At 42.7% G+C, this 17,665-nt stretch overlaps 1 protein-coding gene across 4 annotated transcripts in view; it reads right to left on the bottom strand.

Moving 5' to 3' along the window:
* AP1S2 (adaptor related protein complex 1 subunit sigma 2) overlaps nucleotides 1–9,205 on the bottom strand; it is a 45,014-nt gene extending 35,809 nt beyond the window's left edge. For 3 of the 4 annotated variants that reach the window (XR_012654787.1, XM_032775300.2, XM_032775302.2), the window contains exons 1-4: nucleotides 9,095–9,149; nucleotides 7,538–7,716; nucleotides 3,488–3,596; nucleotides 2,503–2,640 (exon numbers count right to left, since the gene is read on the bottom strand). Coding sequence is in view for 3 of the 4 variants with exons in the window: in XM_032775300.2 (XP_032631191.1) it covers nucleotides 2,503–2,640; nucleotides 3,488–3,596; nucleotides 7,538–7,716 (426 nt within the window). In the remaining variant the exon portion in view is untranslated. Of the gene's footprint in view, nucleotides 1–2,502; nucleotides 2,641–3,487; nucleotides 3,597–7,537; nucleotides 7,717–9,094 lie in introns of all 4 variants that reach the window. The other variant, XM_032775299.2, reaches the window with a different exon arrangement.
* Between the last annotated feature and the right edge of the window lie 8,460 nt (nucleotides 9,206–17,665).

Here is a 17,665-nt window from a genome sequence, read left to right as displayed (position 1 = left end):
TCAAGGGAGGCAATTTTTTTATTTTGCATTATTTATTTTTAGTGTCAAACTAATCTAGGGGTAGTAGAATGAAATGAAAGGTAAATTTTAGGCAGAGTATCAGGAATTATTTTGGACAGTAGAATACAATAAAACAGCCTCCTAAAGGAAGTCTCATTGCTTGTAATTTTTAAAAACAGACTGGACAAAATGCTGCAAAATGCTAACATTGTATGGAACAATCATCCATCTGCAGGGAGACCAATTGTTTACTAAGTCACTTCTCATTTGTAACTTCTGCAATTCTTTGATTCTAGGAAAGCAAAAGTTTTAGATGAAAAACCCCATGGAACATTTTCTGTATGCCCTAACAATATATGGCATTAGTAGAGTACCAAACGGCTAAAATTTCAGTAGGCCTGTAATATCCACCTCATTAGGAAATTCCCCTCTTACCACAATAAAGGAGTGATGAGAGGAAGGTTTCAGAGCGTCCTTTGAAAGCAGGAATAATTAAGCTTCCCAAACCAAAAAAGGATACATCACACAGTTTATTAGCACCTCTATCTACAAACGAGTCTTAGCTGGTATGTCATCCTCTTACTTTCACTTCAAGTAATAGGATTACAAAATGCAACTAAACTATAATAGTGGAGAAAAAAGGATGGGATGATTTTTCAATCCTATAATTTAGCAATATGATGTTCCTGGGCCAATAGCAAGGATGGCAGAAGGAGAACCTCAGAAATATGGAATGCTCACATGACACATCAACAGAAACAGATCTCACAAGACAAAATAATAACCCATTAAAATGTTCATAGGACAAAGCTCGAATACTATTTTGCATGTATATAGCATCTTTTACCAGTGACCTCTAAACATTTTAGAAGCCTTAAACTTTAACATGCACATGAGCTGGGCAGGTTGTACATCCTTGTCACAAATTGGTGCACAGAGAAGTTAAAGTGACTTTCCCAAGGTCTTACTAGGTGTCATTGGCAGGGTCTGAACTGCTAGTTCAATGTTATAACCCTGAGACCATAGTTAGTAAATAATGAAATACAGAGAGGCTGTGTAGCGGGGTGGTCACCTGCTCTTGCCCTGAAGGGCTTGAAATCAGCCCTGGGAGAGGGCTGAGACAGCGAGAAGGCTGCTGCTAGGAAAGCAGCAAGCCTTAGCAGATTAGGGAAACAGCCACAGCTGTGGCCACGCCCCAATCAGGCCACAACTGGCCTGTATAAAAAGGCCAGTAGTAGACAGACAGACTCTCTCTGCCTTCAGATAGAGGGAGGGGCCTGGCTGCTGGGAAGCGGAGGGTGCTTAGACTAAGGCAGGGCTGGGGAAAGGCCAGAGGGGCTGGGGAACTCCAGGCTGGCAACTCCACAGCTGCAGGGCCTTGTCCAAGGCCCGGGAGCAGCACTGGGTTCCAAAGAGGGGCAGCAGGTCCAGACCCAACCTTGCCTATGATGAGTGGCTTATACTGCAGTCTGCCTCAGGGAGCAGGGGCTAATTGGTGACTGGCAGTAGCCTATGACTGAGGCAAGATGAGGATAGGGGTTCCCTGTGGAGGGGAGACCCTGAGACTGAGGGGTGTATGGCCAGGGGGCAGCACCCAGACAAGGCACCAGAGCCGGGAGGGACATGGGGGCCAAATCAAAGTGGGACACCGGCCTGCACAGAGCACTCCAACAACCAACAGGAGGCACCAGAGGGGTGAAGCACATATCACTACAGGCTGGTAGAGAATTAAATTTACTTTATTACTAGGGATTTTGCGGTACAAATAAAAAAAATTGCTTTCCAGACTCTGGGTTTAAGATCTGAGTTCATACTTTAACAGTTCTCCGAAGTTAGAAATGAACAGTGGAAATATTTTTATTTCTATAACTGAATAACGGATGAAGTTTTGAATGCCTCTTCTACTTCATTCTATATATTTCTATGACTGCTGACTATTATTCTATAAAGCATTTCTATTTTAAAATAAACTAACTACAACATTAAGACATAATGCCTTTAGAATAGTTATTAACTATACCTGAAAGAGGCTCAAAGAAGAGAGTCTAGCTTCTGGATTTGAGCAGTGAAACAGTAAAGAAGCACACATGCATCAAGTATGACAAAACTACTGCTAATTATCAAGATAATTAAAGTGCAACAAAGATAAATCTAAGAGATATGGATAAATTAAAAAGAGCACCATCTATAAATATTAGGTATATGCATGAAAAGAGCAGCTTGCAATTCTAGCAAAACACATACAACAAAGGGATAATCTCTAAATAAATCTAAAGCTTTAAAAAGAATTTACGTGTGTGTACTGAATACAAGGTGAAAAGAATAAACAAGGTGAAAGATAATATTATGGTAGTACATATACTACACAAACAGAAAAACTAACAGGAGATTACATGCTAAGCATGCTAAAAAGCACTTTCTACCATATTAGAAAAGTAAGAGCCTTCATTAGCCAGAGCACAGCATGCTGTTGCTTAGGCAGGAGAAGTACCATTTGCTTACCTCCTGTAGCAGATCTGCCTGCTCAATGGCTTTAAGAACGTTTTTCTTGGAGGTCTCCTGAACTTCCCCTCCCAACAGGAACTCATCCAGAATAAAATAAGCCTTTTCAAAATTGAAGATGATATCAAGTTCACACACCTGAAAAGCACAGTAAGTGTTGTGATGGGAGGGTAGCACTGCCTCATTAAGGTTGCCCAACACTTCCTATTAGATTCTTCTTTCACTTGCTCATAACTTTGCCAGACTAAACTGTTTAGGCTAGAAATTTTAACTTGAGGCATTTTCCTAAGGCTGAATTTTTTGTGGAGAAGTTCAGCCAAAATGGTTCCACCACTTCTGAGAATGAGGCTAGTGAGAAATACATTTTGCCCATATTAAAACATTTTGGGGACCATCTCTCTGACAAGCTCTGGTACTCCCATGCTTTGGAGCAGCGACCTGAAATTTGATAGGAGGGAGGCCTTTGTGTCAGGGATGTGCCTTTCACTGTCCCCATGAGAACCCACCCAAACTGGGTCAAAATCACAAGCATTTGAAAAACCACAGTTCACATCTGCTAGTATAGATTTGCCTGAATTTCACAGGTAACTATGATTCTATCTGCATTGAGTATGCTCTAGCCTGGGGCTGCAGGGGGCAGAACTTTTCATGAAATTGTAGCTGAAGGGAAGTAGATTGGAGTAGGAGCCTTGGGGGAGAGGGGAACAGGACATACAACCACCCCACCCCACCCCCCAACCTGACAAGGGTGTTGTGAAGACAGGTTAGTTACCAGGCTGGTTCGGCAGAACAAGTGATGTAAGATTTGCCATATTATTTATTTTTATATATATAAAAATATAATCTATCCATGTCCAGCAGCAAACATATCACTTTTCAAAATATCTTGTACACTAAGCAATAAGATAATGCACTTACTATATTAATAAAAATACAATTCAGTTTTTTTACAAAATTCCAACCAAAATCAGAGTCACTAACTTACACTGCCAAAATACTTGTCAAGTAGTTCCACATAACGATGAATTATTTCCAGGGTTATCAGTTCATTGTCCTGATCTTCAATAGCACAGCAGAAGTAAAGGCTTGCATATCTGGAACAAAATCATCATCATCACCAAAACACCAGCCCCCATGTCAGTTAAATTAGTGCTCCTGAAAGGTGACAGTTTCCAGGACTAAGAACAAAGATCTGTGTATCCTCAGAAGTAACAGATTAGAGGCAGCAGCACTGCAAGCTTGCCCACATAGTATGACTGCTGTTCCTCAAAAAGAACTGGGAGGGACCACCTCCATGGATCAAATATTTCAATTTCTATGGCCTTTTTAACCATTGGCTTCTCTCACATCAAACTGAGCTTGTTAGAAAATTTAAAAGGCTTTTTCTACTTTTTTTAGCTTTATTTCTATTGAATCAGGTTTGACAAAAAACAGTAACTCAGAGGATTTTTTAATGCATTACAAAACAAATTGTGTCTTTTATACACAGTTGTTGAGTAAATCACTTTCTATTGACTTGGTTTTTAAAAGAGTACAGAAAGCATCCAATAGATAAGATCTGAAAATCTAAATTATAAATAAAACGTTAAATAAAATTAACATTAAAACAGTCTGAAGAGAGAAATACCTGTGTTTTTCTAGAACAGTATGAGGCTTACTCTAATTACTAGCACTCATAGCAAATCTGTCTGAATACTTCTATTCTGTTACTCAAGGCACATGACTTTCTCCACATTTATTTTAATGTCAGCTGATTATTGCTATGTTAAGCTGAACTGTTTCCCTTCCAATGCTCAAGAATAATTTGAATCTCATGACAATAGCAGACCTTCATGTCAAGTTAAATAAGTAATAAGCTCTTAAAAGGACAGGCCTTAAATATGATTAAACAAACAATCTGACCTGTTTCAGACAAAACAGCTTCTGTGTTACTAAACAAAAAAACAAAAACAAATGAACTCCCACTCCATAACACTTGGCCATAACACACTCCCATTTCCAGGCTATGAACAGCAAGCACCTACACCAGATTCAATCACAACTGTAAAGGCCACATTTGTTATCTTCTGAACAAGTAAACAAAGACACATGACCTTGTCAGGCCCCAGTGCTTGAAGGCAGTCATACTGGTTCTCCTAGCTTGGACCTCAAAATATCCAAAACAAGCCCTGAGATGAACTAAATCTCTTGTCAAGTCTAGAGTGGGTCCTCTGGAGATAAGAATGTGCAAGAGTTTATTTCTGTGTTTTTTCTCACTGACATATGTGAATATATATTTTCCTCTTAAAACCCTTCATTCAGAGAATGTCTTGCCAATACAAATCATGATCAAGGGCTACCGCCTTGGTCAAAACATTTCAGCTTTCTTGATTTGTGGTCATTGGGTATTTTGGGTGATGTATATATGGCACAAGCTATAAACTTACCAAATTTTTATTTGAGTTTGTATTGATCTCACAAAAAAAGGATGTCAATGAGGCCCTGGGACTTAAGCAGTATATGTTTACTGCCAAAGTTTTAAAGAAAGTCAAACCACTGAACTGATAGACATAGTTGGCTACACACTTGCAACCAAGTCTGTTGAAATACTAAATCAACTTTGACAGCAGTAGCCTCTTTTGCAGATGCACAGTGAATAATCTATTTCAGGTTAACTAGTTTAAGTTCAATGATTAGTTAATTCAAAGCTAAAAAGCATTCAAAAGTTGAAAAGCAGTAAAGCTTGTTTTCTCTTCCAATTATGAATAAAAACTAAATGTGAGAGGATGAGATCTGCTATTTCTAAAATCCTGAAGGACACAGTGACCAGAAACAACTAGTTCAATTCAGTAACTGCAGGTAACATTTTGTTTAATAAATCAGTTAGTTTTAAACAGGTTTGATTTTTTTTTTTTTTTTTTTTTTTTACATATCCAGCATATTTAAGATAGCTTTAGTTTATTAATTAAAATCTTTAAAATTTTGCTTGCATTTTATTTGCATGAGTTCCTATCCAAAGAGCTCAAAACAAACAAGTAAAAAATTAATCCTGCAAATAAGAAACGCATTATTCATTTACTAACATAATACAAAATGAAAAAATTAAGCATCTGCATAAATGTAAGCTATATAACTGCTTAAATAAACGTGTGTAGATATAGCGTTTCCTCCTCAGGCCTTGGCTACACTGGCAATTTACAGTGATGCAACTTTCTCGCTGAGGAGTGTGAAAAAAACACCTCCCTGAGCGCGGCAAGTTACAGCGCTGTAAAACACTAGTGTAAACAGTGCCCCAGCGCTGGGAGCATGGCTCTCAGCACTGTAAACTAATCCCCACAGGGAGATGAGTACCTGCAGTGCTGGGAGAGCTCTCTTCCAGCACTGGTGCCGCGACCACACTCACACTTCAAAGCGCTGCCGCGGGAGCGCTTCCGCAGCAGCGCTGTACAGCTCCAAGTGTAGCCATATCCTAAGTTTTCAAAAAGCAGCACCAAATTTAGTGTAAAGGCTGTATTTAATTGCAAATTAACATGTTTTAAGTATTATCAATCAGTTAAATAACCTCTCTTTAGAAGTACAAAGGTAAAACAATTAAAATTGATTCCTTAAAATTCACTTTGATTTAAATGAACCTACTACCTTGCTCTGTAGTATCTGAAATTCTAACAATTAGGTAGTTCTAGAAGAAATAAGTATAAAGCATGCACTTCAGCAATTTAGCTTATGAAATAAGAAAAACATTAAGAACTAGCAACAGGAAACTAAAAATGTTATATGTTTTGTGCTTTATTAACAAGGCATGGTTTTTACCAAATGTGAGTCAAACTGTCCCCAAACTATGGGATATATATATATTAAAAAAAAAAAAAAAAAAAAAAAAAAAAAAGGACAGACCTTGGTAGAGGATTGGCTCAGGATTCTCTGTAGCATCCTCAAACTTGCAGCCAAGATGGAACACCTCTTGCTAAGGAAGATTGTGACCACTGCCAAGGTTTGTCAGTTTCTGTAGATTGTCTGGTTCTCTTTTGGTTACCTGCTCAGGACAAAGACCACCAGAACTCCCTGAATATAAAGGATTGTTTACAAGGCTGCTCTTGGACTGCTGGGCCACCAGAGTTTGCTCCTATTCCTTCTGGGTTTCAATGTTATCTTTGGAAGAATGCACTTTCTCCAAGCCCAAAAGCACTTATACCTATCACACTAAGTGGTTTTTATCACTACTTAAATCCAGTCACTTTAGTGGTATTCCCTCAGCTGTGTGAGGACCATGACTACACAAACTTGAAGAAAAACAAGGAAATAAAACAAAGGAAAAATTAAATTACTTTCCCTGACATTGACTAATTTGCATTTTTTTTAAACTCCTTTTATTAAAATTAGCTTTTAGTAGGATGCATGTTTCCTTCACCTCACTGGAATGTCAATTACAGTAATGTGTGGAGAAAAGCAATTTCACTGCTGTTTTGTATTACATTCAAAAGGTCGGCAGAATCAAACCATTACTGGTACACAACCTTAGCATTTTGCAAGTAAAACAGATACGAAGAGATTTCTGACTAAGAAAATTAGACCATACTTTCACCCATAGAAAACTGATCTTGATTTCTCAAAGTGAAAAAATACTTTTGTACAGATAGCAAAAATCTTCTCTTATTCATATCTGGTGCCTTTGTAACCAAATTATAGTTATCCACTGCTTGAGGTAAACATTAATAGAATTTAGTCATTCTAAATAGCCATTAAATCATACATTATTTTTCATATTTGTATTCATCCTTTTAGACAGACAGCTGAACAGACCCAGAAAGAATCATTCTTTCTTAAATTTAAGAAAATCTAACCTCTGTTCTTCAGCACATTTGTAAACGCATGAGTGGCTCTTTATAGGTGGATGCTTCCTACTAGGTTATCAAATTAGATTGAAGAAAAAAAGCCCAAAACTAGCCTGTTTTCATCATTAGCAAGGGAGAAAACATTTCACTTTCATTATTTTCTTTGCTATTCATTACATCTTTTTTGATGTCTAGTAATTACAAGCTTAATGAGGTAGAACCACCTTTTGTAGACAATCTTCAGGTCTCTCCATTCCAGGAAGCTGCACATTTTTGGTTTACGGGCCAGAACTGTCTGAACAAGTTCCCTCGTGATTTTCTTCTTCTCTTTGTCAGACAACGGGACATACCACTTCTGAAGTCTCAGCTTCCCCTGACGACTAAAAAGCAGCATAAACTGCATCTGTTGAATTAACAAATAAAACTGTACTGAATCTGTCCTTCATCTGTATCAAATGCAAACATTTTAAAATTAGTTTTGTTTTACTAGTTTCAAAATGTTCTAAAGTAGGAAAAGAAATGAGAAGCATCAATGACAGCCATCCAAAAGCTAGTGTATCTACAATATATTTTTAAAGGTGTAACCACTGTCTTAATTAAGGCATGTTCTACACTAGAAAAATGAAGTACAGCTGATAAGATGTCCACAATGAGTTAAACAGTGGGCTGCACAAGATTAACATGTAGACAAAGAAACAGTGTTCAGGAATTTCAGAAACGGAGGTTACCACCACCAGATGCTGAACACACAGTCTATGCTTCCAGATTGTACTAGTGCTGAGCATAGTCTCTCACACCTTTTGCTAATACTCATTGTTATCAACATCGCTGTTCTACTGTAGACAGATTAAGAAACTGCACCCTCAGCCCCTTAATGCCAAAACCCATGATTTCTGATCCCAAACTCACTGCCAACTGGATTATAGGTATTGCAGTAAGAATACTTTTCACTTATATTAATTTATTCCAGAGTAAGTCAAAGCACTTTAAAGACACTGATTAAGTTTCCCAACTCCCTGGGAGGTGGCAAGCCTTTTCCCCATTTTAGAGGTGGGGAAACGGGAATAAAGATGAAGAGGTTGGCCAAGCGCTGCTGTCCCTCCCCACAGTGATATTACTATTGTATCCGAGAAAGCAGGTATGTTAAGCACATTTTCCTACGCACTTTTTTTTTTTTTTGGAGGGGGAGGGGGGCGAGAGGGGACTCAAACGTCCACTGCACTTGAAGAGCGAGCGAGAGCACCAGCGAAGCCCAATTAGCCTTTCAGGCGGGTCTGCTTCGCCAAGGGTCCTCAGCCCTGATCCGGCCCTTCCTCCCCACCACGAAGGGCTCCAGCAGTTGGCCGCCTCACCAGCCCCGCGGGGCGGGAGAGCAGGCGGGATTCTCGGGATCCGCCGGCTCCTCACAAGCGGGGGCCGGGAAAACCCACCCGAGGCCGGGCAGCGCCAGCCAGGGAGCCGTAGCGAGCAGAGCGCTGCCGCCGCCACACACTCGCCCCGGCCGGACATCACGTCCCCGCCTCTCGGTGCTCGGAGTCCGTTCCCCGGGGGGCAGAGCAGCAGTTTAACCGTCGCGCACACGGCGGAGGGGGGGAGGCGCACGGCGCAGTCCCGGCTTCCCGCCCGCCCAGGGGTCCCGTTAAATCACAGCGACCGCACGCGTCTGCGCAGCGGAGGGAGCGGCGCGGAGCCCAGTATAGCCGGGAAGGAGGGTCTATACCCCGGAGACTCTCCCCGAGCAGCCCCCCACCTCACCCCCGGCCGGACGGCGAGCCGCTTACCGTGCCCGCAGGAGGAGGCAGCACCAGCGGCGGGCGGGGGAGCCACCGGGAGGCTCCGGCTCCAGCTCTTGGCGCGCGCGCAGATGGGCGAGAAACAACCGCCCCAGGGGCCGAGCCGGGAGGGAGAGGCCGGGCGTGGCGAGCTGCTCCGAAAAGGCGGGGCAGGAGCGAGAGGAGGCGCCACTTTTTTTCCAACAAAACTTTATTAGCTCCGCGAACACAGGCGGGGGAGGGGCAAACGGTTGGAACAGTCAATCAGCGAGCCGGACATATAAGCGGCGCGTGTGGTCGCCTTGCATCAGCCAATCAGCGGGCCAGGCACACTGGCATGGGGGGGAGTAATGAAAGGAGCCAATCAGCATGACAGAACCACAATAGGGGAGAAGTAGGGATTACGGCAGCCAACCAGAAAATCAAACACAGAGCGCGTTTTTTTTACAGGAGCCAGTCACCGAGGGAGATACAGATCGGAAAATGGCCTCTGTCAATCAGCAGCCTGGAGATAAACCCCTTCAACCCACCCACAAAGCAGGAAGTGACTGAGAGCTAGAGGTGCTCATTGCGCATGCGGACTTGCTAGTATTCTCTAGTGTCATCTATGCACATATGCATCCCAGGGGCGGTCCCTGAAGCACGGGCGCGTCCGGAAGGAAACACATGTTAATAGCCGTGGGGCTGGGGGCGACACACGTGCTTCCTCTGCCCCAGGCCAGCGTTTTTCAGCTGCTGTATCAGAGGGTGCGGTGGTTTGCAGTTGTTCCCATGGGGCGGGCACAGTCACTGAAGAGGAGATGTAGTTATTACCACCCTCGTGGTGCAAGGTTTAGTTGTAGAGAACAAAGACTTCGATGGTGAGCAGCTGAGTCTAACGCCTTGCACTTTTAATTAAAATGCACACACTAGTGTGAATGCTACGTTAAGGTTGAGAGATCATCTACTCATAAAGTAAGAAATTTCCAAGAGTTACAGTTGTCCCTACAACTCTATACAATCCACGCTACGCACCTTGTATATTTTATAGTGCAAATGCCTTCATTTTAGTCTCCTTCTTTGAGTCACAACACGCCTTTCCCCTTTGTATCCCTCCCTAAAATGCAGTCCCCATATGTTTTATCCCTAGTTTTTTCCCTCCAGAAATATTAACTAAATTCCTTTCTTCTTGGAGATAATATATTCCACTGAAATCAATGGGGTACTGTTTTTTGTTTTGTTTTGTTTTTTAACAAATAGCTACAGTGAGTCTACAAAACTGCAAATACATTGTCTCCATGTGCAAAACTACTGAATTTAGACTGGCATAATTTTAAACTTAACAGATTTTCTTAAAAGTCACCTTTTTTGTGTGTGTCAATGAGCTTTAAAAAGTAATCCCAAGGTCCTCTGGTCAGAGGTTTGAATTATGCCAGAGTGCAAAATTTCTGATTAGAGTATATGGAGGAACATTTTTTTCCACACTCACATAGCTCAAACAGCTCAAATTATTTTTCTCACTCCCCTTTTTATGCACCTTTGAGCTAAGAGCCTACAGGAAAAACTTCAGTATAGAAGAAATGTGAGAAAGCAAAAATGGGAATGATAGAATAGAGGATGGAATTAATCTTAAACTATAGTCTATAGTCAATGTTACATGTACCTACTGCCCTTCTAAAGTAACTTCTATACAAGCAACTCAAAGTGCTTTAACAACTTAATTTAAAACACTCCAATGGCATTAATAATTATTTTCCCCCAGTATTAAACGGAGAAAGTCAGCCACACAAAGATGTGAATAATTTGGTCAACAGTAAATTATTAGCAGAACTAGGGATTAGAATCCAATTTTATGCTCTAACCACTACACATTGCTCACTCCCTTACCAATAGCTTCAATCACTTTGGAAAGTGTCAGTTTTTATATAGCTTTTTCTATTAACATACTTTATTTTAATAAATTACATGCTTTTGGAGAGAAAACATTTGTAGCAGCAGAACTGTTACTGAAAACGCTATTTAGAAATGTTTCCTGCCATTTCAAAAGATGTTTTAATTAAAAGTACTTGAGGAAAATTGCAAATATACTACTTTTTCCTTTTATAGCCCAGGTGGCAATTGTAAGACTAGAACCTAACATAGGGAGAGGGAGGATTGGGTGAAACTAAACTGAATGGAAAAGTTGATTACAGGCTTGAAGGTTAAACCAAAGAAGAAAGAGGTCAACATCCACAAAGGGACCTAGGCATTGCAATGCCCAGCATCACAATGTCTAACTTTTAGGTGCCTAGAAAATCATTGGAGCAACACTGGGATCAACAAAGCCAGAGTTAGGCACCTAGACTCCCTATACAATAAATGGGGAGAGATAGGCACCCAAAAATGCAATCCACAAAAGAAAGTGTAACGCTGACAGACCCCGGTCATTGGTGGGCAGGATCAAACCAGGGACTTGTGGCGTGCATAAGCCTCTATTGCAGGAATGGCCAACCTGAGCTAGAAGTTACCAATGTGCATTACCAAAGAGCCACAGTAATACATCAGTAGCCCCCACACCAGCTCCCCTGCTCTTAGTGCCTTCTGCCCACCAGCAGCCCCTCCAATCAGCGCCTCTCCCTCCCTCACTGCACCTCCCGATCAGCTGTTTTGAGGCGTACAAGGGGCTTTAGGGGGAGGAGGGAGGAGCAAGCGCACGGCAGGCTCAGGGGAGGGGGCGGGAAGGGGTGGAGTGGGGTCAGGGCCTGTGGCAGAGCCAGGGGTTGACCAATGAGTACCCCTCAGCACACTGGAAAGTTGGCATCTGTAGCTCCAGCCCTGGAGTCGGTGCCTATACAAGGAGCCGCATATTAACTTCTGAAGAGCCACATGCAGCTCCGGAGCCTCAGGTTGGCCACCCCTGCTCTACTGCATGAGCTAAAAGCTGACTGACTGTTAGCTAAGGCTGTAGAGCAGACTCATGTTATTTCTCTCTCAGTGGTCTCGGTGCCACTGGATGGAACAGAACATCACACCTAGAAGGTGTGTGGATTACACAAGCATGCTGGACAGGAAGCTGTCTACACTTACCAGTGGAAGATACTGAAGAGAGCAGTGTGTCCTAAGCCTTCTAAGTAGTTTGGTGCCTAAATCCAGGCTGCAGGGAATGTCCCTATCTCTGTTTGCAATCCAGAGCTAGGAACCCCTCTCCTGGAGCCAGGCAGTTTAGGTACCTAAATTATTTCTAGTGAGAATGAGTGAGACACCTGCTCATTCCACACAAGATAGTCAAAAGAGGAAGTGGTGACCTTATAACTTTTAGCCTATTGATTAAAGCACTCACCTGAGAGGTGGGAGACCCAGGTTCAATTCCCCCTTCTGCTTGATGGAGGCATGTGCTCAGATCATTAAGTTATGGGCTATGCTGATGTGGGATTTACTGAATCTTACCTGTTGAAGCTGTTTCACAGTCATCTTGTATAAATAATGGAGTCATCGGAGCAGGGGCACTGAACTCTGTATCATCCACTTCCCAAGTGGGTGCTCTAACCACCAGCTATACAGTGATTCTCAACTGTGGCCTTATGACTGAGTTGTTATTCAAAGTGGAACAGCTTCAACGGGAGAGATTGAGAGAGTCCTGTGGTGCTGGCAGACCAGATGCCAGCTCATGCCAAGGTCCCTAAGCCTCAGGGAACACTGATAAATGCATAGCTGGAAACCATCCTGGCTCACCTGTTTATTAGCATTGTTAAAATAGATGTTAAGTTGATAAGAATGTATTTAGTGTGATAAGAATGTGTTTAGACCTGATGAAATGCTTGTAGGATGCTGCATGTATTGATCTTACTTATAACATCTTTATAAACCGGATGAAGTTCAATAAAGTCAAATGCAAAGTGCTCCACTTAGGAAGGAACAATCAGTTTCACGCATACAGACTGGGAAGAGACTGTCTAGGAAGGAGTATGGCAGAAAGAGATCTAGGGGTCATAGTGGACCACAAGCTAAATATGAGTCAACAGTGTGATACACGTTGCAAAAAAAAGCAACGTGATTCTGGATGCATTACACAGGTGTGTTGTAAAAACACAGAAGTATTCTTCCGCTCTACTCTGTGCTAATTAGGCCTCAACTGAGTATTGTGTCCATTCTGGGCACCACTTTCATGAAAGATGTGGAAATTGGAGGAGGGTCAGAAAGAGCAACAAGAAATGATTAAAGGTCTTGAGAAACATGACCTAATGAGGGAGGCTGAAGAATTGGTTAGTTAGTTCGAAAGAGAAGACTGAGAGGGACATGCTAGCAGTTTTCAGGATCTAAAGGGGGTAGTCAGGAGGAGGAGAAACTTGTATCTAGCTCTAATCATAGAAACAAGAAGCAATGGCTTAAACTGCAGCAAGGGAGACTAGGTGGACATTAGAAAAAAGTTCCTAACTCGTCAGGTAGTTAAACACTGGAATAAATTGCCTAGGAGGTTGTGGAATCTCCAATCTCTGGAGATTTAAGAGTAGTTAGATAAATGTCTATCAGGGATGTCTCTAGACAGTATTTGTCCTGCCATCGAGGGCAGGGGACTGGACTCGATGACTCTCGGGTCCTTCCAGTCCTAGATCCTATGAGTCTATGAGCACGTAGTTATGAAGTTACACTGAGTGTTTGCATTGTAAACCTCTGCAATTGTGTAACTATTCAAAACAGGAAAGAACATAATGAATGTGAAGTGTTTCACAAGAAGCCTTTTGAACAAATGTCCATTGTGAAATATCAAAGGAAAGAATTGTTCATGCCTTTCCTTCCCCCGCTCCCCTTCCTATCCCATACTCATGAAGAGGAAACGGCACTAAACACTTGTACTATTACTTGAACTCTGGAAAAGAAATAAAAACACTACCAGAAAGCACTTTATCACGTGCTGCGGAATGGAACATAAGCAAGGTATGTTCCCCAATAACTCACTGGCGGAATTGTGCAGCAATTGCACATGCCAATAGGTCCCTGCAGATTTTTCCTCCACAGAAATACCTTTTGCTTGAGAGGCAGGCACCACCACGGGCTGCTGTGGTCCAGAACAGAGGGTAGCTGATTCAGCCAGCTGTGGTGAGAGAGGAGAGGCTGTGTTCCTCATGGTGCCCCGCCCGTGGGGCCAGATAAGGAGGCATGGGATATGGGGTCAGACAGCAGGGATACAGGCTTCGTGGGCAGTCACATAATACTGGGGTCTCAAAAGGGCTAGTGGAGGGGACAGACTGGGCCAGGGCTGAATGGGAGTGGGGGTGCAGGGCAACATGGGGATGGGGAAGGGGTAGCTGAGAGGGGTGCAGGGACACATGGGGAAAGGGGCGAGAATTGGATGAATGGGGGCATCAGGGACACGTGGGGGATGGGGGTTGGAGAGGGCACGACAACAAGGGGAATGGGCACATGTACCTGACTGAATGGGAGAGGCTAAGGTCGCCAGGAATCCCAATTCCTAACAATCTTCCCCCCCCTCAAGAAAAAAACCGTTTCATCTCTCCCACACCAACCCCAACACCTTCCGGTTCATTCCCAGGCCCTTCCAGCAATTTTTCCTCTCCTCAGGTCCTCCATACCCTGACTTCCCCAAGCCTTTGCACTGTTCTGAGGGCGCAGGAAATACTTCTGTAATTGCAGTTTAAAGATTATGTCAAAGTTTCGGTATTTAATATACTAGTATGGAATCATTTGTCAAAAAAAAAAATTCCTGAATCTTTTCTGTTGTCTGCATTGTTACAGACATACTTGCTGACAAGTATTTTGAAATAAATTATCAAATAATTGAAAGTGGTGTGATTATATTGTGTTTATTTGACAAAATAAGCAGAATTTTAAAATATTATGTTGCAGATTTTCAAATTTTTTGGCACAGAATCCTCCGGAGTACAAAGTTGCTTTTTGGGTTAGCCTTAAAGTAATCATAGAGCTTGCATATATAGCAGCTATTAACTTTTGGAATCTAAGACTCAAGGCAGGTCTACAGTTTAACTAACATTGCTCAGGGATGTGAAAAAGATACTCCCGTGATTGACAAGGTACAGCGACCTAAGTGCGGTCAACACCCACGCTCAGGTCAGTGGGAGATGCTCTTGTTGACATAGTTTCTACCTCTTGTGGAGGTGGAGTAATTATGACTATGGGAGAGCACTCTCCCATTGACACACAGTGTCTTCACCAACAGGCACAGCAGCACAGCTGCGCCAGTGTAGCGCTTCTAGTGTAGACTACCCTATCATTTGTGTATGTAGTTACCTGCTTTAACCTCGTAAATAATCTAATGTCTTTTTCCTAGTTAATAAATCTTTAGCTGGTTTATTACAGGGGCCAAGTATGTCTTGAGAGAGATCTAGGGTATAACTGACCTGGGGTAAGTGACTGTTTGTAACTTGAATATTGTTGTGATTTTTGTTTAAGCACTACTATCAGAAAGACAGGCTGCTTGGATGGCAAGATGTAGAGCAGAGTACCAGAGGGACTGTCTGTGATCCATGGTAAGGCTGTTTAGTGCTTTACGGAGTTACACTTGGTTCCTGGGTTGGTGAAATCTAATTAGAGAACACACAACCAGTTCAAAGTTGGTGCCCGGTTTGTAACAGTCTGCCCTGAGGTTGGCAACCACATTTGTGAACCACAGACTAGACCCTGGGGTCACCCACCGCTGAGTGGGTTGCTCTAACCACCAGTTATACAGTCATACTCATCCCTGGCCCAGTAAGTCATATTCAATGGAACATTAAACGGGAGAGATTCAGGGAGCCCTCGTTCAGAGTAGCCCATACTCAGTGGTGTTACCAAATTCCTACACCATGAAGAATCACATCATGACCATGAAATCTGGTCTCCCAATGAAATCTGGTCCTGTTTGTTGCTTACCCTATACTATACAGATTTGCACAAGTGTTCCTCAAATGTGGGCCCTACCGAAAGAGTTGGAGGAAAGGGTCCACAAGTGAGATTGAAAGTGGGCGCCCAATGCCACCCTTCTTCTGCGCTGCCCCTAGAGCTGGCAGCCAAGAGCAGTGGCCTGTTGGCCATGGAGCCCTCTGCCCAAGGCAGCACCCACGCAGCCAAGCGCAGAAGTAGAGGGTGGCCATCATCATACCCAGCAGCTACTGTTGCGCTGCGCATTTCACAGTGGGTGGCCAGAAGTGGCGGCATCTGGCTGAGGCTCAGTCTGCAGAGCAGCAGGCACAGAAGGTAAGGGTGCCAATACCACAGGCATCTGTACTTCTGTGCTGCCCTCCGCCAGTGGGCGCCTCAGAGCTCGGGCTCCCATCAGCACCACAATCAGCTCGAAGGCAGTGCTACCGGTGGCAGCTTGGCAAGAGTAATGGTAGCATACTGCAACTACTCCTACAAAATCCTGTAACCTCTCGGAACTCCTTTTGGGTCAGGATCGCCTACAGATATACAAAACACCATGAAAATTTCACAATTGTAAATAGTGAAGATCAATGAAGATTGAATGTTTAAAATTCTAAGAGACCATGAAATCGAACCAAATGGCCATATTAGCGCACCTTGAAACTATCTCGTTCACATCCTTCTCCCTGAGCAGAAGGGGAAATTGAACCTGGGTCTCCACATCCAGTGATGTGGCTAAACATTGGGCTTAAAGTTACGTGTTGACTCCTACCGCCCCACAGATTAGTTTTTGAACAAGGTTGATCTCTTAGCAGGCTCTGAAGCATGACGTATCAGATCATGCAACAGCACTCCTCGCCGTATTTCCTCTGGTTTGGTGGATAGCATGCTGAGCTTCTAGGCCAGCAATGGGTGTGCAAGGCTAGAGAGAAAGCAGCGTGCATCAGCCGAAGACAAGAAACAAAGTACCTGGGGAACATTACCTGGAAAATTGAGGCACGCAAAAGACGTCCAGATATACAAAGGGTAGGCACACCCAGGATTAGTGGATTGCAGTAGACCTAAGTATGATGCATCTGGACTTAGGTTCCTAACATGGGTTTAGGTGACTAAATAACTGTGTGGATTTAGGTTAAGAAACTATCTAAGGTAATGTCTCAAAAATGTAAATGTTTTATTTGCATTCATTCATTCCCATTGAACTGTTCTTTCTAGGATCCAGATTATTTTTTTGTAGAGTAAAGAGAAAGAGAGAAAGTAGTATACCATTTTTAATCAACCCAGACATCCTTTTGCCAGTAAGAATTATCCCTACAAAACATTTTATAATCGTTGGCATTCTAGTTAGAAGTCCGCAATAGGGTTACCCTTTCTTTGGGGACAATGTGCGAGCATACATCACGCGTCAGGAAATGTCCGATATTGAGCAATGTACTCTGTCCTAAAATTAAATCCATACTCCTTTAACGTCATATACACTACATAATCTCTCTATCCTTGCATATATACCCTTCAATATTTCCTCTTATCATGCAAAGAAGCAATACAGTTTTCTCATTTTGATTTTCTTCTTATTCAATCAGCAACTCGTTGGTCATTTTTGCTTTCTTTGAACACTTCCAATGTATCGCACTCTGGTAATTACAGCTTCAAAGTTGAACACACTATTCTAATGTCAGACCAGAGCCATATAAAGAAATCTATATCTGTCCCAGTGACTAATCTGCAAGGTCCGTCCTACCG

The sequence above is a fragment of the Chelonoidis abingdonii genome, chromosome 1, assembly GCF_003597395.2.
Source record: "Chelonoidis abingdonii isolate Lonesome George chromosome 1, CheloAbing_2.0, whole genome shotgun sequence".
Taxonomy (NCBI): Eukaryota; Metazoa; Chordata; order Testudines; family Testudinidae; genus Chelonoidis; species Chelonoidis abingdonii.
The sequence above is the reverse complement of the archived record's forward strand: the minus strand, read 5'-3'. Positions and strand labels throughout refer to the sequence as shown.